This window comes from Chaetodon trifascialis, chromosome 17 (assembly GCF_039877785.1).
Source record: "Chaetodon trifascialis isolate fChaTrf1 chromosome 17, fChaTrf1.hap1, whole genome shotgun sequence".
In the NCBI taxonomy this organism is placed as follows: domain Eukaryota; kingdom Metazoa; phylum Chordata; class Actinopteri; order Chaetodontiformes; family Chaetodontidae; genus Chaetodon; species Chaetodon trifascialis.
Genome location: NC_092072.1, coordinates 14206913 through 14230354, shown reverse-complemented (window position 1 = coordinate 14230354; position 23442 = coordinate 14206913). Strand labels below are relative to the sequence as shown.

Genomic DNA, 23442 nt, shown 5'->3' with positions numbered 1-23442 from the left:
GCAGGCCTTTCTCTGCCTCCTACAGCTCCCTTCCCTTCATTTTCCATATCTTGTTTGTTTACTTGGCTCATATTTTTACTTTTGCTGGTTTGTGGCTTTAATGTTGGATTCCTGATGCAAATATAATGTCTTCTATTCTGATATTGAAACTTAGGGATATACATGCTACCAGCTCCTCCTCAGGTCTGTTTTGGTGCAAAAACAAGTCTGCAGTTTTGGTCAATGTGCACAAAATAATCAAATTTACTGCAGAACTGGGCAGTAGAAGCTATATCTAAAGTTTATGAAGACAGCAGCTTCAACTTCCAGTGCAATTTCACATAGACGAGGCTTATTAATAGTGCCGTTGGGCTTTTCTCTCTTTCTAACTCTCCCTACCTTCGCCCTGCCTCCCACTCTCCTCCCCTCCAGCTTCTCTTACACCACCTTTTTGGAAGTGCCAAAGGCCTCGGGACTGATGCAAAGCGGCGAGATATTAATAAAAATATGCCTGAGTCCAATGGGATTTGACAGTAGCAGCGGGGGTTGTTACAGGGAGGCGTGTGGTTTGGGGGCTTCGGCAGAGGTTTTAAGTCAAACAGGCCCTTTAATGTGGTGTGACTTTGCCCACTTGAGAGGCTGGTGTGAAGTTACAAGATTGGACCCAACTGGGACGGGGTGATGATGGGTCCAACTGTTGGGACGGCCGTGATGAGGGGAGGCACGCTCAACTGGTACCAGAATCCACAGCAGCGGCAGCCCCTCACACACTCACATGCTGATGGAGCACACACTTCCTCCACTATATTACAGATCAATGCCTCCTAAAGTGGGGTCATGAAACTGCCACGGGACCATAAGGGGATTGTAAAAGCCCCCCTTGTACACTGAAATACTGTTTAATTTTCAGATATAGTTTATTCAGTAGAATCTGGAGTGAAGCAGAGTGAGAGAACGATGATTTATTGCATTTGTTTTGTGCAGTTCATGATAATAAAGACATGTTACATAAAGCAGAAGAGTAACAATAGGCAAATGAAAAGGGGGCATAAATATGGAATGAATATGAAGATGAAGACATATAGAACTGCATCTATGTATGAAATGTCAGGACTATTCATCTCCACTGAAGCTTAATACCATTTATTACATTACATTTATTACTTTAATTGCTTCTAATATATTAGTTTTTATCCTGAGAGCCAAACAAATGTCAACTTTCATGATTAACGTTGCTAACCAACCAACAAATGACAACAAGCTGAGAGGCCACAGTGTTCCTGTGACTGGTTGCAATCAAGAACTGTGAGGTCAATAAATAAGAGTAGAAGGAGTGGAGGACAAGATGCAGCAAAGCAGGAAGAAGAGAAAGAGATGGAGCGCTGAACGCTGTCAGATTTGTTTAGTCCACAGGGGAACAACATTTGTCAACACAGGACCTATCTGTCTAACTACTGCATTGCAGTAGAATGCAATATTACAACACTGCTGAATACTGCCAAAAATGCTAGTGCACAGTTCCCAGATTGCCCAAAGTCAGACACACTGAGACTCCTCCCAATATCAAACCGACACAAGCTTTTTAAATTGTTCACTTTCCACCACACCGACACGTCGAGAACATAAACCCTAACAATGCTACTGCAAAGTATACAAACACTGCAGCTAACTGAAGAAATCACGTGCAGCGTCCGATGCAGGCGAACAAGAAAGGAGCTGCACCAAACCCCAAACATTTCCCTTGTTCAGGCAAAACAGTTGAACCCTGAATATGAGGTGAAATGTTGTTAAAAAGGAAAATTTTGCATTGCTAAGCCTGTTCACCAAACTGCACGCAGCCAGACAAGAAATATAGAAGTTTGACCTCACCAAAACCCCATCTGAAACATGAAGCCTTCTATAAGCCATAGCCTTATACAATAAAGCTCCTGCTGAACCAGACCTCAACCACAAACCCAACCCTCCAGTACTGATCCAGCACTGTCATTCTTTTGTATCCTCCACACACACACACACACACACACATGCTGCAGCCTTTACACACGTGTATAACACCCATATATACAACATGTGCGTACACACAGCCAGTTGTCCGCTATCTACCCATCTATCTGCTGCTTCTGCAGGAAACAAAAATGGCTGCAGGTCAAGAGTGTGCTGCGGCGAGCACCAGCCCATGGACACGTGTGTGCGTGTGTGTGTATGCACGCAGTAAACAGGGAGTGTGTGCGTTCACAGATGCGAGGAGAGAGCACGTGAACGGCTCGCCTCTCTGCTTCTTTCAGCCACGGATGGGAGGTGGAAGGTGAAAAGAAAACTCGGAGAAAGTGGAGACAGAGAGGGGAAGAGGCACCCGGCCCTGTGGTTTCGGGGGGTTAAACGGCAGAACATGCTCGCACATTAAGAGCCATCTGATCCGCGGCTAACTAGAGAGTCGCGACTCTGTTTGAAAAAAAAAAAAAAAGTCTCTCCTCTCGTCTAACCGCTCCTGTGCTCCTTTCATCCACATCCAGCAGTGACAGGAGAAGTCACGGCGGATTCCAAATGACTGGCGACCTCCTCTCTCTTTGTCTTTCCACTCCGTTTTATCGTCTGCTGTTTATATGGGCACTCCATTCCTAAGTCCCTGCTCATTTGCTCCCAACTTTATCCTTCTCTGTATGTCTCTGTTTTTCTTTCATCCGCTTTTCTTTCTCCCTCCATGAAGAGACCGTGGCACAGCCCCAGGCCACACTAACGCACTGACTAACATGGGGGGAGTCGGGGAGGAAAGTGAGGCACTGGGGAGTTTCTGTTCTCCCTCAGTTTTTCTTCTGCTTTTTCTCCATCTGATATCACTTCATGTAATGCACATTTTTTCCAGTAAACACTCACCTCTCACAAATCTCATGCATGCGAACAAGCCTATAAGCATTTGTACATGTCAGAGAATCAAAAACAATGGCCGTGCTTTGTTATGGCTCAGACTTTTACAGTTCTCTATTTCCAGTGAGCACATTTAAACTGCGCATTTGCAGCTGATTGCCCCCCCTTTTGATAAACTGAGCATTTTTATCAGCTGCTTGCCCAAATATGCTCATTCCCAAAACGCAGAATACTCAAACACTGACAGTTCACAGGCCGGCATGCTCAGAAAACCACATTGTTAATAAAGTCAGATGTACTGCACATATTTCCTCAGAGAGCCATATGGAAAAACTACTGAATCCTACAGCTACAAGATGCATAGCTGTAATCTATCCGTAAGACCACATGGATTTCAGCAGCGGCATAAATTATGGTGCAGTGAAAGAATGGAGTGCTTTAAAAATCCATTATGCAGCGGGTCTTATATGGCAAGCTTCATATCGAAATATTTTCACGCAGCGTGCGGTCTGCAGAAGTACACAGTTCTGTGTGTGTTTCAGAAAGAGGCAGAAAATCGATTTCGCCTGTTTGAACCTGACATGATGTGCGCGCATTTCTATCTTTATTTCTCAGCAGCGAGGTGAATGCCTCTGACGTTAAGACTATTGCAGGTGTATTTCCACATGTGCAGTGATGTGTGTGAGCAGGACTCGTCAATTGTTGGGAAACGCAGCGCTGCTGACATTAGGCGCAGCATCAATGTGGGTGGGCTAACACACATGTGGCAGCGCTGGATTAGGAAGTGGTAGGCCACATCATATTACTACCAAGACGTCTCTATATGGCCTCGCCTGTCTCATGGGAGCCGTGAAGCCCTCACACCCAATCCGTCTATCCTTTCTCCCCTCCCTTGCTCCCTCCTTCTACCGTTTTCTGTGTCATTTGCTATTAGCATCACACCCATCAGTGGGTTTCTTTCCCACCAAAACCTAAGTTTCTTGCACCAAAACTGGCCGCGGTGGCAGCATTCAGCTATAATCCAATCTAGAGGGTCAAATTAATGCATGTGCTGCTGCCTTTCATTTCCCTTTTGCTTCATCCTTTATTTTTCAGTCACAAACGTGCTGTCCTGACAGGCTAAGAAAGAGAAACGAGCTGTAAATTACTAGATGGGCCAAGAGTTGGGTTGCAGAAAGAGCAAAACTAACTTCTTCCTTGCAGCAACCTGCAATAATATTCTATAGCTTTGGGCATACATAGTTTAAGTACCTGACAGTGAAAGATGTACTCTGGCGTGGCCTTCTTAAACTTGATGTTCCATACGAGGGCAACACCATCTGGTTCATGGGGAGCATCTTCATTATTGTTATAGGAGGCAACCAGCAACTCAGGATACTGAGAGAGAGAGGAGGGAGGGAGGAGAAAGACGGGGAGAGGGATGAACAAATTTGGGAAACCATACTTTCTTCAAAAACTGTTGAATTCAGAGGGACCTACAGAAGGCTGCAGGCCTCACCTGAGGGGACCAGTCAAGGCAGGTGATTACGCGATGCTTCGACCAGTGTTCATCGTAGAAGAGTCTGCTGAAGGACAGGCTGGAGCCGCTGCCCAAGTCTCTGAGGGAAGACGGGAGAGGTAACAGTCGAAGGGTTACTCTGGGATCAAACCTGAAGATGAGTAAGTAAGTCAGGAGGAAGCCATCTGATACACGCTAAAGGCTTCAAAGTCAGCAGCTGGCCGCCATCGTTGCCGAATGTTTTTGAGATGTGCCTTGATGCCTTGAATTAATCCTTAACAGCATCCTTCGGATGATTCACCACGTGCCATCTGAGGAATCTGGTGAGAGGACTGTCTGACAGGCTGCTGATCTTCATGAGTCAGTATCTCTCAGCCAACATGTTGCCTGTGATCAAACTCGATCCAGTGCAGATTCTTGTCACTGGTCACCTCAGAAAGCTCTATCACCACAGCTTCCAGACCTTCAGTTGCAGGCAGACTCCCGTTTGAGTGGCAATTAATTCGGCACACTAACTGGCGGTGAAACATAGCTTGTGTCGTTAGAACTTAGGGTGAATCCCATTTCTCTTTTCTACCCCTACCCCTTAGCCCTACCCCTTGTCCCTTGCCCCTTGAAACGGAGTGCCAAGGGGTAGGGCCGAAAGTCAACCCCTCCGAATTGGGACACCCCTTCGACAATCGCGTACGTCATCAGTAGTCGCCTCTGCCTCTTACGTAGGCAGATGCGACAAGCTAATGCTACCGTCACATTCGATTTGTGTATGACATTCCTGCATGTTGTATCCCACAACGCTATCAATGTAACTGAATACCAGCAGCGAGGTTGCCGAAGTTATTATTGATAATGTTATCGCTGTAGATTATAATCAGGGCTGCCCACAGAGCACCGCTAGTGGCATTCAGCCTGGCAACGGTAACCACGTAACTGAAGCCTCGACTACTATCGATTTTTTTCTGGGTTTTTTTACGAGGAAAATGACCACTACACATTGAAACAATGTTAAAATAGACAATAAAGTGGTTTTCGTACATTTTAAAACTTTATTCGTGGAGAAAATACCGGTCTTGTAAGGCATTCTGAGAAATCTGTCGTACCCCTCCGTTTGGAGTGTGCCTCGGAAAAATCTCCATTTGGAGGGGTACATAGCCCTACCACTTCCCCCTACCCCTCCATCATAATGGGAATTGGGACACCCCTACCCCTCAACGTGAACGCGCAAAACGGAGGGGTAGGGCCAAGGGGGAGGGCCAAGGGGTGAAATGGGATTCAGCCTTACACTAATACAACAACAAATATCACAACCCTGGAAACAAGAAAAAAAGAAAGGGACTGATGTTAAGCACCGGGCCGTGGCCTGTTTTAGACATAATCTCCATTTGACCACAGGCTTGATGCTCCTCTGAGGCTGCAGTGGTCAAAGTTGAAGTGAGCTGGTAAAAGCAGCATTCTTCTATAATAGCAGAGCAGTATTCTAAAACAGCTTTGCACTTATGACTCTTCTAACTTCAACCAACACTTTGATAACCTCCATTTGGAGGCAACCCTTCAGATGGCGAGACAATGCTCTTTAAGACATGATGGTTGTCAGTTCAGAGGAGTTTTTGACCCCCTGAGAGTGTGACATCAGCAGGAAGACATGTATTTTGAAGAACAAAGCAGCTTCCAGGCCCCTAGAGTGACACAGTGGGCATGAGTCAGCCTGAGCACATTTCTTAGTTTGAGGCATGCAAGTAAACACTCACATGTGCTCTCTCACATGCAAACACACACTCCTTTCCTCCCTCCTCCTCCTGGCCCCTCTCTCCTCCTGCCTTGCTCACCCCTCTTTGTCCTCCAGGTCCCGGCCGCTGTAGTCGAAGAAGATGTCGCCGTCTTCGGCCAGAGCTCGCTCCATCACCCGGATGCTGCAGTCGAAGAAGCTCTGAAACTCTGAGGAGTGCAGGATCTGCTGCCTCTCCTCCTCCGTCAGCTCCCGCAGCACCGGGAATGAGCCTGGAGGAAGGGAAACAAAGCCAGATAGAAGGCACCAGCACGCACTGTTCACAGTGCACCCACAGAACACCTGGGTTTACAACAAGCATTTTAATTATTGATTTATTTCAAAGATTTCTATAAAAAGTCAGACAACAGTGAATAATGCCCATCACACTTTCCTAAAGCTCAATTCTTTCCACTGTATGACTAGTCCAAAGATATTACATTTATCATAACAATAAGGCAGCAAATCGTCCAAACTTAGAAGCTGGAAGTCGCATGTTTGGTCTTTTTTCTTGAAAATCAGCTTGGATGAGTAATCAATCGTCAAAGTAATTTATTTCTAGCAAAGTTTCTTATAGTCAGTAAAGCCACAGATGCTTAAAAAATGTTTGCTATCATCTGCTTTGAAATCGAATGCATTTATATTAAACTTAATTCTCTTTTTTTCTATTATTCATCTCTATTAACAACCGAATAATAACATGTTTGATGTCCCTTTGACAAAGCATATTCAGTTTCTTCCATTTAAAGGAATTATGAGATACCCACAATTTATAGGCAGCTGTGAGAACTAAAATATTAAATCTAGCAAATCAATGTAAGTCCTATCTGACCTGTAAAGCAGAGGCATGCTTTTGTTTTGAAAGCATTTCTTCTCCATCACTGTTCATGAGCCTCAAACTGAGAACTGTCTGTTTATTCTATTCATCTGACATCATGACAACCTATTCTTAATTACCGACAACAGCCAGATGTCTTACTGCATCCGACTATATGCAGCGCTGTCATGTCTACTGCAAAACATATAAAGATGACAGCGTGTGCTGCGGACGTCAGATTAACATTCGCTTCATCTCTATCAAAACCAGAATCACATCCAGAACGCAATAAACTACAAACAGTTCCTAATGCATCTTTTCTAATAAAACCCTACGGTAAGAACTTCATAAACAAGAGAAAAACAAAGCCCTCTGAGCGACCCGCCTCCCTTTGAACGTAATGGCTGCACAGCACGGTGTCCGGTTTTTGAAGTCACTGTCCCCAAGCACACACGCGATTTTACACACACAGGCACGCACAGACACACACATATCGACCTTTACCCTGCCTCTTGACTTTGATCCCCCCCATCCCTTTGTATTTCTTACGAGTTGTCAGAAAAGACCCAGCGAATCGAGAGGCGGAGATCAAAGGCCAGACCTTCTAATAGGCCAGGATGGAGAGGAGACGGATGACTGTGTGTTTATGAGTGTGTGCGTGTGCATGAATCTGTGTGTGTGTGTGTGTTTGACTCACACTCGGTACAGTCAGGGTTGTGTATACACAGAAATATGAATAACTCTGTCCATATCTGTGTCTATCATGACTTTTTATTAACTTCTCTCCATATTTTACTACATGAGCCCTCCACACACACACACACACACACACACACACACACACACACACACACACACACACACACACACACACACACACACACACACACACACACACACACACACACACACACACACACACACTTCTCCATTCCCCCTCACTTTGAAGTGTGGTCATGGGGTCAAGTGACAGGTTTTTAATCAGTGCTGACCCCTACATGCCATGGAGCTGATATGCTGGACTCGCCTTCACCCCCACCGTTCCATCTGATACACCCGCTGCCTGGATGTGGGTGTCACACACAAGTGACCGTGTTTCGTGACAGTTTGACCAACAACATGTGAAAAGTCGAGGGAGGAAGGAGGTCGGAGGATGAAGAATGGGAAGTTCTGTGTTCGACGCGACTGCTGCAGAAATGAAGCTGATTGATGAAGGAGGAAATGCGCTCAATTTAAGAAAAGCTCATTAATGATGTGTTTAAGGATCACTAAAATCAGAACAGCTGACCGTTTTTACGCCACCATCATCCATCCATCCTCTGTACCTTCTTTGGTTTCCCTGTTGTCATCGTCATCCTGCTGCTCCGACTCAGGGCCCGGCTTCGCCTCCATCATCTCCTCATCTTCCTCTTCCTCCTCTACTGGGAGAGAGTAAAAAAAAAAAAAAAAACAAGAAAGAAAGAGAGAGAGCACTCATGTTAATCAACAGCTGTTCCAATTTTCCTCGACCTCCCGCTGCGCATTCCCTACCCCCCCTTCTAACCAAAATAATCATTCCCAGACATGCACCGGTACACCTGACTAACTAACATTTGGTCCAAATGGGTTTCATTTGCGAACACACGCACTCATATTTGCAACTTCTTTTTTTTTCTAGGAAACACAAAAACGTGAAGTATAAATGCTGCAGAATCTATTACTGTTGCCTTTGCACATTAAGAACACATTGTCATGGGAAGAGCGATACACCAGATACAAGCCCGTGCCCATTTCTGGGTTGTTGCTGCGGCATGTGCTCACATGGTCCGCATGTGTGGACATATTGGTCGCTCTGCACGCAAATCACACACACACATATGCAGACAGCAGGAAATGTCAGAGTTGTGTGCGCTCTCCTCTTTTTCTCTCACCTTTGACCTCGAGGGAAAGAGAGCCAATGCTGTGTGTGTGTGTGTGTGTGTGTGTGTGTGTGTGTGTGTGTGTGTGTGTGTGTGTGTGTATAAGGGGATTCCCTTTGCATTCCCTCCAATCAGGCTCTGCAATTATGCTTGACTCTCCAGGATTTATTGTGAGTGTGTGCAGTGTGTGTGTGTGTGTTGGGGAGGAGGTGGGCTTCAAGTATGAAGGGTTACTGTCAACACAGGCACCTGCTTGTCAGCTACTGCCCCCCTACCCCCACCCCTCAGGGTATGTGTTGGTAACCCTCGCCGTCTGGCCTCTCCGAAGACCTCTTAACACTCTTGACACCGTGACCAGACACCTGTGGTCTGCTAACACACACACGCTGCACACACACGTACAATCCGTCTTTTCTCTCACTCTCTCTCGCTCTCAAACACACACACCCGGGGCCCTCGCCTGCAGTGCCAGGGGTGGTGAGGGGTTAACTGGCGCAGGGTCAAGCTGACAACAGTCGCTTAGTCCAGTGGGAGGAAGTGACTACATCACACCCTCAGCAGACGTGTCATGTCTCTCGCTCTCTCTCTTACACACACACACACACACACACACACACACACACACACACACACACACACACACACACACACACACACACACACACACACACACACACACACACACACACACACACACACACACACACACACACACACACACACACATCAGGGTGTGTTTAACTCAGCTGGAGTATGGCCTGGGGCACTGTTAAAACCACTTGCTCGAGGGCCGCTCTTGCACCGGATGAACTGTCCATTTCTCCTAAGCTTTTGATGAACTCGCTGCAGCTCTTTAAAAGCTTCAAGCGCGATTACAATTGGTGGAACACTTCGGTGATTTTATCGTTACGATTCCGATCATTTCCAGCCTCGTTTTATTCATTCTTTCAGGCTTCCTGGTACATCCTTCTCTCACCCCCGTCTTTGTGTTTTCTTTTGTTGTTTTTTTTTTGACATCCAAGTTAAAGTTTTTGATAGATGACTTTCATTTTCATACTTTGTGTATATAATAAATGACTGAGCTACATCAAACACACGGCCGTGAGGCGCAGTCCAAGTTGGTGGTTAACAGCCAGCTGTAGTGATCCAAACACCAGTGACCCACCAGTATGGAGGAGAGACCAGAGAGGACCAGACAGGCAGGCTGCCAGAGTCGCTCCATGTCAGAGCTGCCAAGAGAGACAAGCTGCAGAGAGAGAAAGGCTCATGAACACCCCTCTATCAGGCCCTTTTGTCTCTGCTTCCATGCTTCATTTCTCTCTGATGTTGTTTTGTTTTTTCATCATCCATCAGTCTCCTCTTTCCTCTGCAAACTGCGGCCATTACCTCGGGACGGGGTCCTGCTAACCAGCACCGGCAGAGATACATTACACACAAATTCTACTCTATCCTATTCTATTTTCTTGACCTTACGTGACCGGTCCAGTGGTTGGAATGTGTGGCGATGAGGATGGGAGGAGCGTGAGTGGAGGAGAGAGACCACATTGAGGAGCGGTCAAACTGTCAACCCCCGGGACCACAGGACTCTGGAGCAAGGCAGCGTGATTCATGGCCTATGGGTTACCTCACTGAGGGGAGACGGTCCAATTCCCGCATGAGAATACTGCTGATGTCGCTGCCAGTGGCCATGCATCAAGTTGTTCTGTCAAAGTCCTGTACCAAAAATATCCTGGATATTTCCTTTGAATGGAAATTTTCAGAGATACATTTCTGTGTGCGCTCAGAGTAAATCAAAAGCTATATTGCGGTAAATGATACTGGAAGGCAAGACTCGCGGGTTAAAAACGATAATGCAAAATACTTCATGTAAAATGTACATGCAAACACACACAGGAGCGCCTCGGGGTTTCCTGTTGAGTTGCAAAAGAAGCAGGGAAGGGAAATCAAAAGAGACAATCTTCCACAGTTTGAGTGTGTCTGCCTGCTACCCTGCAAGTATCGGCGCACTTTCTTGTTTCCACCCCATTCGAGTCTCGGGATGCTTTCTCTTTCCACCTGCCGCTTAATACCGCTCCTCTCTGCAGGACAACAGGTTAACTGGTATCCTCCCCCTCGCCGCAGACGGGGGTCCACCTTGATGAAACTCCACTTGGGGGCTCCCGTTTTGGCCGGCTACACACCCGGGGTAATGATATCCTCGGTTGCCCGGGGCCACCGCATCTGGCTGCCTCAATCTTCCCCTGGCTGCTTACTCATGCTGACCGGGCCCAGTCAATTCAGTGCAGCCCAGCGGGTATGTAGACACACAGATTCGCAGTGTGCAGATACAAACACGAGTACACACAAATGTCTAAAGGTGTTTGTAAATGCACATGCACACATACAAAGGCAGGGGCATGTGCACACACATCTGAGTCAGTGAAATTGTTTGGAAGCACAGAAATATTACACTCTACAATAGAGAATTGAAGTAACAGCATAACCTAGCTTAGCCTTTCATAATCTCTGTCAGACTCTTGGTAAGTATTGTGCTAGAAACTGACCAATGAGCTGTCAGTAAGGGCTGGGACAATAATTCAATATCATCGGAAATATCTGGGATGCACCGATCAATATAAGTGCAAATACTACAAAATCAGTCATAGTATTTCTTTGTTAATAGTATAAAATGTCGACAGAGACCGAATCAGGTTTCATGCTATTTAACTGTGACAAAAAAATGATTCCATTAAATTTTCTACAACAAGATCAACAGTCTTTAAATCTGGGGAAAAGGGAGGACTGGTATCAGATCAGTATTTGGTATTGGCAGGTGGCTTTGAGTTGAGGCATTTGAATTAATATCAGGAAAAGGTTGGAATAGTGGAGAGATAATATAATACATTGTGTTGTACACGTGAGTTTATTAAAAGGTAGGTTTTGTGTCAGGTGTGTGAGCAGGTTTGTAGAGCTGCAACTGATCATTATTTTCATTATTGAGCAATCTGTTGATTATTTTCTTGATTAATCATGTTGTCTTTAAAAAAAAAATGTCAATCACAATTTTTGAGTCCATGCTGACTAATCAAATCCAAACAGTCCAGCAGCCAAACAAATCCAGCATTACTATCAAAACAGCAAATATTCCCATTATAAAAACTGGATCCAGCGAATCTCATTTCTGCGTTTACTTGAAAGATTAAGTGATTAAAAAAATAGGGGCTGATTTTCTGTTAATCAACTAAACAATGCAATATTATGCATAACAGTGGAACGGACTCCTTCATATTAAATTCTGCCATGTTGTGAAAAATATACTTATTAATATCTACTAATTACTGCAACAGAGTACTGTAGCTCGACTTCTCACGTCAACACTATTCTCTTTTGTTGTTTATGCAACTTTTCATCAGCTCTTACCTCCAAAGCATAACATTAAAAAATGAATAATATCATAAATTCCTAAATACTGACCTCCAAAGATCACTGCTAGCCCTCCTAATTAGTAAAGGTTAGCTAGTAATTACAAAGCAACTAGCTACTAAACTGAGGCTAATTATCACTTTATTATCATGTTTTCTGTGCATGAGGCTCTTGTTAGCCAGTATAGGCATCATTATTGCTTTTATGGACTTACAGAGGAGTGAAATAGTTCAGGTGAGAGTAATGGGCTGATCTGTTTGTGGAATAAAGAAAACATAGTCTTAATGAAGGCTGATACACCGCTGAGAGTTTCATTACCTTAAACATCTTGTATTATTTCACAGTAGGCAGCTACTATCGCGCATGTGGAGAGGAGAGTTTGAAAGATACCGGCGGCGTATAAAGAGATGTACACACTGTCTTCTGCTCCCCCTTCAGCTGCTGTGCGACGCTCACTGGCACGGTGTGTCACAGCAAAGATGTGCTGGCATGTGTTCTGTTTGGTGAGGATCAAAGCGCGAGCGGACCTTTTATTCTGAACCCAATTCACAGTAAGTGCTAGTGTGCTGAAATGTGTTAGCGCATGCTTGGAGCGACTGGCGTAGTTATCAAAGAGAACTGTGGGTGTGTGTGGAGGGGAGGGGAGGGGAGGGGAGGGGAGGGGAGGGGAGGGGAGGATGAGACCGGGCCCCAAAGTTTGTCATCGACTGTTTTATGGTGGCAGGGCTGCAGACTTATCATGGCAGTGTGGAGGTGACTACTAAACTGAGTCACACACAATCCAAGTTGACAGTGCTCATAACTTTTAGAGATCTCTATTGTATTAATCACAAAGAAAGAGAGATACTGATATGACAGAGGAGAGGCGGCGGAAACACAAGGCCGGGATTTTGGGGGATCCCACGCACTGGGAATAACCCTACAACATCACATACACGCACAAACGCAGAGAGAGTTCGCAGGGGTTCTGGGAGGTTGGCTGCTGAGCAGACCACAACACAAGCACTATGCAGAGGAGTAGGAGGATGCCGACATGACTTGAAAGGCCCCTCTAATGTGGCCCTGGCACGACACACACACAAACACACACATGCATTAACTTGACTGAGAACAAGTCTTATTGTTAGAGAAGGACTGAGCACACGCAGACTCACACTGCATCCACTTCACCTCTGCATATATTACAAATGACCTGAGGCATCAGGGGAATTTTCTCACTTTTATTCGTCCCACCTCCTGTAACACAATCCTTCTTATACGAGTACCAAAAAAAAAAGATTTATATAACCACAATGATTTTATAGGACTGAAATAATAATAGAGGTCACAGATAAGATGACGCAATTCTACGATGAATAAAATGTGATACGGCAGGCCCACAGGAAATGCGTCTTGCCACATAAGATATTATTCTTGGCGCCGACCACAATGATTTTTTAAAAGATACGTTTCTATAAGATGGTTCTGCACAAACCCAGCAAACAGTATAATCTCTACTCTAAACACATAAATCAGACAGTAACACTGGGAATGCAGTTCTGTGGCGGCTCTCAATCCTTAGAGGTTCTCACACCATTTGGCTCAACAGCTTGAGTCTTTGGCCTTTGGGATATTAAAGGAGAAACATCATGTTTTCCGCCATATGGAACAAACCATTCTGAGTGGAAAGCCAAAGATTAAAATACACACTGCTCAGCCTTATTTTTCATGATTTTGACAGTCAGACCAGTCATGCTCTGTGCGAGCCTTGTACCCACTCACAGGCGTCTTGCTTGAGCTGAAAGACAGATGACCAGATTTTGTTAACGCTCAGCTAGGACTCACACAAAACTCTTCACTTTCTGAACACAGAGAAACACTTTAGGGACCTCTGTCAGTCAGGTTGGACAGCAAATTGATGGGTAGGGGCCAGCCAGGCTGTAAAGTCGAACAGATCGTTTGCTGAGAGGTGAGAGGGCGGGACAACCTGCTGGAGAATCTCACTGATCTGTAGATGGTCAAGACAGACGGGCCAGACTGTGCAGAAACAATACATGAGCTCAGTGTGTCAGTTGCAACTCCTTGCATGTAAAATGCATTCAGATGGAAAGTAATTGCTTGTAAAAATACTTTGTTTTCCCCCCCCGAGGGAGCGGTCCAAGATTTTATTTAGGTAGAAGACAACGTGATCATCCTCTAAACTCTTTTACCTCAGTTTGTTAATGTCATTTTGGGCTGTTTTTTTTGTTTTGGTTTTAATAGAAAATAATGTTTAAAATTCATCATGGTTCATCAAGTCATGATTACCACAGTAGGGGTAAAAGTATTCGCCACATACACACACATTAGCAGCAGGACCTGATGTAAAACTGGTGAGGCTAAAACCCGCAGGATGATTCAGATTAATTCATCTCTTCACCACACTTCCCCTCACTGATCAAACATTGTGCGTGTGTGTGTGTATGTGTTTTCAAGGCTATGTTCACCCGAGTCCACGCCGTATGCACACACGCATGCCCACACATAATCAACTTTCGTTAATGCAGCCCATTCAGGCCTTTGGGGGTCTGCGGCCAACTCTGCTGTGTGCTGTGGGTGCAGTCTGAGTAGATTCTCTCGCCATCTCTTTCGCTCCCTCAGCCTCACCCCCGCCTCCCCTTCCTAGCAGTGCCACCCAGGCTTGGCTCCGACCCAGACCCACATCTTTAAACTGAGCCATCATGCCACGCCACGCTCTGAGCCCGGCCGCAAGGCCCTGATTAAAACCCATGACTTCAAACTTTCCAAACTGTCAAAAACCCAGTCAGGGAGAGAGAGCGAGGAGAGACAGACCAACAGAAAGAAAAAGTCTTACATAAAATCACCGCTGTGGCATCGACTCACTTTTCAGCACGTCATCCAAGCTGGGATTTATGTCACTCAGGAATAGGGCTGTGTGCATCTTTACGTGCGTGTGGCTCAGATAGCGATTGGTGTTTTCCACTTGCATGACGGTGGGGTTTCATGTAGTCTTAATGAGGGACGGAGGGACAGATGGGACAAACAGCTTTTATCGGCATGCTGAAGATTGATGCTTGGGGTTGAATCTTTCTCAGTTGCACTAAAATAGATAAAATCATTCACAGCACCTCAGCAGCACTGTGAGATAAAGATCCAAACCCTTACTCTGCTCAGTAACTACAGTGTGCAAGTCAAAGAAAGCGCTGGTCCTCAGTCTGGTGGGATTTTGTTAATCAAATGACAACTTTAAAAGCCAAAAACTGTTATTTTATAATTCCAATAATTCTATTTGATCTGATATTCACTTCTCCTAAAAATCTGCTGGGCTTTGGTTGGTGAGCCTTTGAGGGAGTCCTCAAGTTAATGTGCCAAGAGTGCTCCCTGCTGGAGAGTTGCAGAACTGCATGCAAGCGCAGCCAAACAGCAAACCAGCATGGTGATCAAATTTCACTTCAATCAACTGTCAAGCCATAAACTGTGATAATGATCTGGAAATTTAAGGTTTGAATCAGCTGCAACAAGGAACAAAGTGTGCAGATGTGAGAGACGGTTGAATTTGATTACCAAGTTTGACTTTATGAATAATAGAAAACAAACTTTTTTTTCATGTTTCTATGTTTAATTGACCGGCTATGTTGAAAACCTCGGTCTGTGAAATGTTTAAACCGACTGTATAAAACAGTCAAGTGGCACAGAGATGACAAATAAAGGGTTAACACACACTGAACTGAAACAACTAAAGTGAATCAGGGCTATGAGCTGCAGGCTAGCTGTGGCAGTGAACCGCTACCCTCTCAAATGAAAACCCCTGGAGAGGCGAAGGGATCTCGGAGTACAAGGGAGACCACCCAGGCAAACGTTCAAGACCCACTGTTGTTTTACACATGTATAAAAAGAAATGCAGCGAGGGGGGGAAGGGTGGGGCGCACATGTCAAAAAGTCAAATTCAACAAAATGCGAGCGAACAGGAGAGAAGTTGAAAAGGGAAAAAAGGGACACGTGAAACTGTATTCCTACTCATCTCAAGCACTCATCAGATGGCAAATATTATTTCGGATGATGGCCGTTTTGCCAAGGAGAGAGAGAAAGCCGGAGGGAAGGAGATGAAGAAGGGGTTCATGTACCTTATTATACGGTGGTCGTAGGGGAAAATTGCAATCATCTGTGACTCACTTGGAATACCTTACGCGCTGTGAAAGACATTATTTTTCTCTAATATCAAAAAGGTTTTTCTGAGTTTTGACTGCCATGGCCATTTTGACAGAAACCGCCTGGGACCCTGCATCAATTTTGGGGGTGAAATGGGAGTGAAGGCTGCACCCTTTTGAGGGCGATGATGATGAAAGCCAAACTCAGTTGTTTTATGAAGGGAGAAAGTGTGAAGCGTTGGCCCATTACGTGCGTCTGCAGGGAAAAGGCGAGCGCAGATCATAATGGCAAAACCCGAGTCTGATGTGAAGTGTGAGTTTGTGTGTGGACGTGCATGTACAGCGAATACACGCTTGGTTTAAGCAGTATGTCTAGAGGCTGCTACCTCGAGGCAATCACTCTCTCAAATGTCCAGAAGACACCAAACATAAAAAGACAATTTTAAAACGTATTTTCAGTGGAACATTTCTAAAGTAAAACAACTCAGTACATATTGTTTGGAGTCCTCTGGGCACACTCACTGTGGTTATTCTCTATTTGCCTTGAATTTTGCCTTTAGAAAACACACACACTCACACGCAGATACATACACACACACACACACACACACACACACACACACGCACACACACGCACACACACGCACACACACATCCTCTGGTCTGCACAGTCTGTTGTAGCCGCCTGGCTGGAACAACAACAATGTATGAGACAAGCGCTTCCATATGTGGCTGCATGCATACACACACACACACACACACACACACACACACACACACACACACACACACACACACACACACACACACACACACACACACACACACACACACACACATATATACATATACGCACATATGCAGACACATACAGAAACACATAAGTACCTAACCATGCAAAACACACACTCACGCAACCACATTCCTCCCTCCAGGACCTTGAAGGCTTCCCACAAACCCCTCAGTCATGTCGGCTTCGTGTAGACTGGGAGTGTGTTACATTCGCTGTTTTTATTTGAATGCATCGGTGCTTCACTGGATCGCAGAAAATGCCAAAGACAGACGGGATAAACTGGCGGAGGGAACTTAAAGGACCTCAGCCTCATGAGCTGAACAGTAAGACTTTCCCTCCTGATGATGCCCTGCAGGACCGAACAGCTGCAATCGAGCAGCACTTCACATCACAGCTCTGTGACAACTGCCAACAAGAAAACAGTGTCACTAAGCTGTTTACATAACCCTACATTTTGCATGTGGTTACTATATTTGCTGCATTGTTGACTTGAGGACTCTCACAACTTTCATTCTTTGACAGCTTACAGCATGTGTTCTCTGACTTATTCAGCAATATGGGACTCTGGGCTGGGTTTCATTTCATCATATTCTTTTGCCACTTGTGCCACTACATTAAAACACACTTTTTACAGCAACATTTTCCATCATTTGGACAAGGCTTTACATTCTTCCACACGTCATGGATGCCTATTATATTTCATACATTCACATTCATTCAACTAAACTTAAAACACTTGGTGCTACATGTTGGTCAGCAGCGAAAAGCACTGAGCTTTCATAACCAGCTCTACTGTTACTGCGCTTAAGCTGCATATCGGAAATAACATAATCCAGGCCGTAACGTTTGTCTTGCTTTCTTCAGTGTTTTTATTACATTTTACAGCAGATGTTTTGTATGACTGCTACAACTCTAATTTAGTGGCTGGAACAGGATTTGTTGCAGCATGTCAAATAATATAATAAAAAAGATTTCAACGTCTGTTAGTGGAAGCACGACTGGCAACATGGCTGACATCAATATCTCAGTGCTAATATGAAAATCTCAATGTCGGTACAAACCACTGAAAAATCGGATTAAGAAATAAACTGGCTTTTAATCCAGTGAACCGTGTTCCTCTGTTAAGCAGCACATGAGACAAACTCCTCACATGTGCGACACAAAAGCTTCAATAACCTCCAAACCTTTAAACTCACGCAGTAATGAGTTTCAGACACAGACTCCTGTACGTTTGGTGCCAATTTAAACTCATGATTAAATCCTCAAGGACATTTTTTTTTTTTTGCACAACTGTTGCTAAATACCAACCAGTTCAGGACCTGTTGAATCATATCTAATATATTTAGAAGTTTGTGGAAATATAGAAAAGTAAACATTCTAATTGGAGCAATGTGCTGCCAATAGTCAGGATCATTTCAGAAATTTGCACTTCGGTTCCTTAACTGCTCCATTATGGGATTAGGGGATGAACTGTGTGTGCATGCGTGCTTCTGTGGACATTTCTGCGGGTGTGCGTGCGTGCTTGTTTATTCCCACATATGTTGGTCTGCACATGTGTGTTCCTGCATGCTTGTGTGTGCATGTGTGGGAGCGCATTTACGAAAAAGTGAGTATGTCTTTTCAGATTAGTGCTTGGAAATGGGGTTTCTCTTGCAATTACAGGCCATTACCAGTCCACCACATGTCAAAAGAAAGCCTCTTATTGCAGTAAATATACTTAAGGAGTGAATTACTGACCAACTATATACTCAAGCTGTACAGACCCTGAAAACTAATGGGGCAGAAAATACATGAGAAGGGGGGGAGGGGTCGTGCACACATGCCTTTGCACACGCATGCACAAAAATTAACACACACTCTTGACCCCTCTGAACTTTTAACCCTAGAAATGGGGTTTTCCAAAGTTGCAACATCAAATGATACACAAAGACACAGAGGTTTGTATTTCTGTAGGCTACTACTTGTGGTTCACTGAAAACAATTACTGCTACAACAATTAGACCTGCTGCAACATCCCTGGTGGCCCCCGCTGATTCTCCTCCTGTTTCTGTCTTATTCTTTCTCCTTCTAGAAAGAAAGATTTCTCTTCACCTGGTACATTTTCTCTTTCTCCCTTCCCTCCTTTTTCTCTCCATTTCTTTGGCTACCTTTCCACTGCAGCCTATTATGGATCTTTTAAAGCTCCACTGAGCGAAACCAATTTACGGCAAACTGGGTCAGGCTCCCACTCCACCCATGCCAGTCTGCAAACGTATACGTGCGCAAGCACATGCACAAAATACCCTCTATTCCTTTGACCTTTCCCGCTCTTGCCAACATCTCAAGTAAACACACGCACACACGCGCACACACACACACACACACACACACACACACACACACAGATAGTTATCTTCAGATTGGGATCAGTAAAGTAAAAGAGTGGGTTTGTCAGAGTGCTGAGATTCGGTCCATTCATGGCCAAGTGGGACTGGCCGGTCCAGATGAGGGATGCAAGGAGAAACAAAGGGAGAGGGGCAGGAAGGTTGCCCACATTTGGCTAAAACTATGTGAAATCTCACCCTGCTATAGTCAGTGTTTCGAGTCAAAATATAAAATATTTCCTCTTTACACCTTTACACCATACACTAATTGATTTGCTTTGCCCAGCACAAAAAGCTAAAAACACAACACTGCCTGTTATACAGTGTTTGGCAGTTGTCATGACAAACATGTCGGTAAAAAGGCTACCTGATGATTGTAAATTGAATATTCACTTTCCTTTTTGCTCTGTTTGGGTCTCAAACCCCTGAGGGAAATACCGGTCTATGTAGCTGCTAAAGGTTTGACAGTGTTGACCAGCTACATGCTAACTTCATCTTTCGTTTGGTGCCAAGCAGGTAGTGTACGGTTTATACAGGAAAAAATGAGGAAAAAATACTTTGCAGAATAAAGCTAAGAGTTCAAATCAATAAAGCAGTTTGTGTTTATTCATATTGGATCCTGCTACAGGTGAAGAGCTCATAGCTAATTTGAAATACAAGCCACTTCTCTTTCTCAAGAAAATGTCAACATGGTTAGACACAAGACAGTGGCATGAAACGCCAACCAGCCAACACACACTTTATTTGACCTCAGTAGGTTAGGTTACTATCACACACCGCATTAGACCTCACTTTATTTCCCCGCTATGTCGTTAGACAAAGCTTCCATCCCTCACGACAAGCGTGTCCATTCATACCCATTAGGGTGGCAGTAAATAACTGGAGCCAACCGTGACTGGGGCTAATCTGATTGCCTGACACAATGGACACTCGGGACAGACAGATCAGTGAGCAGCCAATGGGAAGAGGAGCATACATAGACCAGCTACACATCACCGTTATAGGAAGCCAATTGGTCACGGAAATGAAAAGCCATATCATTAAATGTTTTAAATGAGAGTCACACACATAAACTCCATGGGAGCTTTAAAACACAAACTCCTGTGTCGAGGATGTCCACACACAAAGTCAGATCAAATCAATCCAATCTGATGAAGCTGTGTTCAGTCTCCTACACACGCACTCCAATAACGCACACTCACGTCACACACGCGCAGCCAGCCGCCCTGGACACAGGGGCAGACGTGAGAACTGGGAAGGTCAGAAGTTCATGAGGAGAAGGAGCCATGAGAGAATCCCTGAGTCATCCGTCAGAGATTTAAGTGATTATGATGAGACCACACTTACGCTTCCTTTCACACACTCAATGTTAATATTACAGTTTTAATGTGAAACCGCCAGCTCTTCTATTAAGAGTCATCAAGCATATTCAGGCCCTTTTGATAACAATGAATCTAGCCATAGAGCATATCTGGCATATAAAAAAAGCATCAACTGGTCACATGGGACCTTCAAATTCATAAAGTAAGCACTGTTGAAATTATCCTTGAACACAATAAACTAACTCACACAGAGGTTTAAAAACAGACACAGAAATCCCTCCATAGAGCTTTATGTAATCCTGAGACACACCACCATCATTAAGACAACACATTCATTCTTCTGTTCAGTCCTCCACAGCGGCCAGCTGTCTTTCTCCCCCCACTAAATCCCACTCTATTCTACTCTTTTCTCTCTGTACATCATATGTGTTTAAAGACAACAGAGAGGTAGAATTAGCTGCTAACTTTACATAACAGTTTGGCCCTGGTCAGACCCAGAGGGTTAAGATGGAAGGCAGGAAGGGAAACAAGGATGACGGATGTCTTCAGATTCTGTATTCATATGCAGATACAGTTTCTAGAAATGAATCCTCATACAGCCATTAGAGTCAGCCTTTGGAAAAACTAAACATCTGTATGTGAAACACACCAGGAGCTTCAAGGTGAGCCCACACACACGTATACTGGACACACACTTACTTTGGATATGTTATATTTAATCCTGCAGAAGACCCAGGTTCCCAACCGTACAGTTGGGCTTGATAACATTTTACTATATGTGAATCACTGTGTACTGACGGCACAGTCACAAATAACCTCATATTTATTTAACTACAAGATTCAACAGAAATCCATAACCGGCTTTCGTTGGCTGGTCGCAACCTGAAGCCGCAACCTGAAAATGAGATGCGTGTGCTGTGCATGTTAGCTTCAGTAATCAACAAAAGGAACTGGCCTGAATAAACAGACAGCCAGAAGTGCAAGCAGGTGCTACCATCAGCCTCTTTCTCCAGACACACACGCTTTGTGGTAGCCAACAGAGGAAGGGTCTCCTAAGGCCAGGGTCGCCTCCCTGAAGACCACCACAGCTCTGCTCTGGCTCCCAGATGTTCTGAGACGCACGCACACATGCGCACACACACACACACACACACCATGGAGGCCTCCAGAAAAGTCAGTTGGAAGCTGAAAACAAACAAACTGAAATGGGCCGACACGCAGCACTGCTACAGCGACAACCAGTCACATAGTACGCATTTGTTTGTATGTATACACAGAAAACTTGACCTGCATATTGTAACTACTGCATGTTTGTTTGTTTGCATGTTTAATTGTTAGTCTTTATCTCTTTACTGTAGAGTTGTTTGTTTGTATGTGTGTGTATATTGTTTTGGCACTCCGTGTAGGTACACTGACAACCTTTGACAACAGGAGTTCTTGTTATGTACGAGCACACTTGGCCAAAAAAACTGATTCTGAGCCTGTGTGTGTGAGCGTGTGTGCGTGCATGTGTATGTCTCCAAGAGCACATGTGTGAGTCAGTGCCTTTGCACTTGTTGAATAATGATCTATTCCTGGGTCTGTCAAGGAAATAGGGGGAGTCGAGGCGGGCCGTTTGGATGCTGATGAGGACAGACGTGTGTGTGTGTGTGCGTGGGGCTTGCTGGTGGAGGAGGGCAGTGGAATCCACACCAGACCATCTATTATAATGACAGGAAGCAGGAAGTACAACCCCTTCACAGTCACATGGCTGCCAGCTGTCTTGGCAACTACAAGAAGGACGATAGAGAAGATGATAGGGAGCGTGTGTGTGTGCTTATGTATGTGTGTGTCTGACAGTCAGTTCAGTCAGATGGAGAGCGTGCAGGTGCATTCCTACACGTGAAGATGACGTTCCTGCATACATCTGCATTTGCAAGATGACCAAAGTTCAATTTAGTGGAACGGCTACAACTGTCATCCGTCCAAATCTCCACCGTTTTTCGCCTCCAACAGAAAAATAATCAAATGTTTAGGCCTTGCACTTCCAACCACCGACGATATGCCAAATCCAGCGCGGGACCAACCTCAATTTTCACCATATGGATGTGTTTAGTGACTGCTGCTCAGCACACATGCGCACGCCCATTTGCAGACACACATGCATGCACACATAACCTCACATGCAAACACACTCAAACACACACATGCACGAAAACACGTTTTTTTTTCCTTTTTTTTTTATGTACCATTTCTTCCAAAATCCTGATGGAGTGAATGACAGCTTTTCCTATTGAGGAATACTAAACTGTCCGTAACAGTAGCTAATATAAGCAATTAAAAAGCGAAAAACCGAATGATTTAAAGAATATGTAAACACACACACACACACACACACACACACACACACATATATCTTTATGTGCACACAATACACATAGACACAGCAATGCTCTGACATTCATAAGGAATCATCTTAGCTAAATTTCATCTGTCAGCCTCTAAGTCACTCCAGCTTTACAGGCTGCAAACTGGCTAACCGAAGGAGTATCAAATTCAACCGCGCAGCGACGACAATCATTGCAACGTGAAACCTTTTGTTGCCTCTCGTGACCTCTGGTGCCCCATGGACCCTAA

The 23442-nt window shown here is 44.7% G+C and overlaps 1 protein-coding gene across 17 annotated transcripts in view; it reads right to left on the bottom strand.

Moving 5' to 3' along the window:
* Nucleotides 1-23442, bottom strand: part of LOC139345617 (cytoplasmic dynein 1 intermediate chain 1) — a 46764-nt gene that overhangs the window by 17421 nt on the left and 5901 nt on the right. For 9 of the 17 annotated variants that reach the window (XM_070984342.1, XM_070984339.1, XM_070984332.1 and 6 more), the window contains 4 exons: nucleotides 8247-8342; nucleotides 6166-6337; nucleotides 4343-4442; nucleotides 4096-4221 (listed from right to left, as the gene is read on the bottom strand). In XM_070984342.1, the coding sequence (XP_070840443.1) occupies nucleotides 4096-4221; nucleotides 4343-4442; nucleotides 6166-6337; nucleotides 8247-8342 (494 nt within the window). The remainder of the gene's footprint in view (nucleotides 1-4095; nucleotides 4222-4342; nucleotides 4443-6165; nucleotides 6338-8246; nucleotides 8343-23442) is intronic. The other 8 variants (XM_070984348.1, XM_070984347.1, XM_070984333.1 and 5 more) reach the window with 1 other exon arrangement.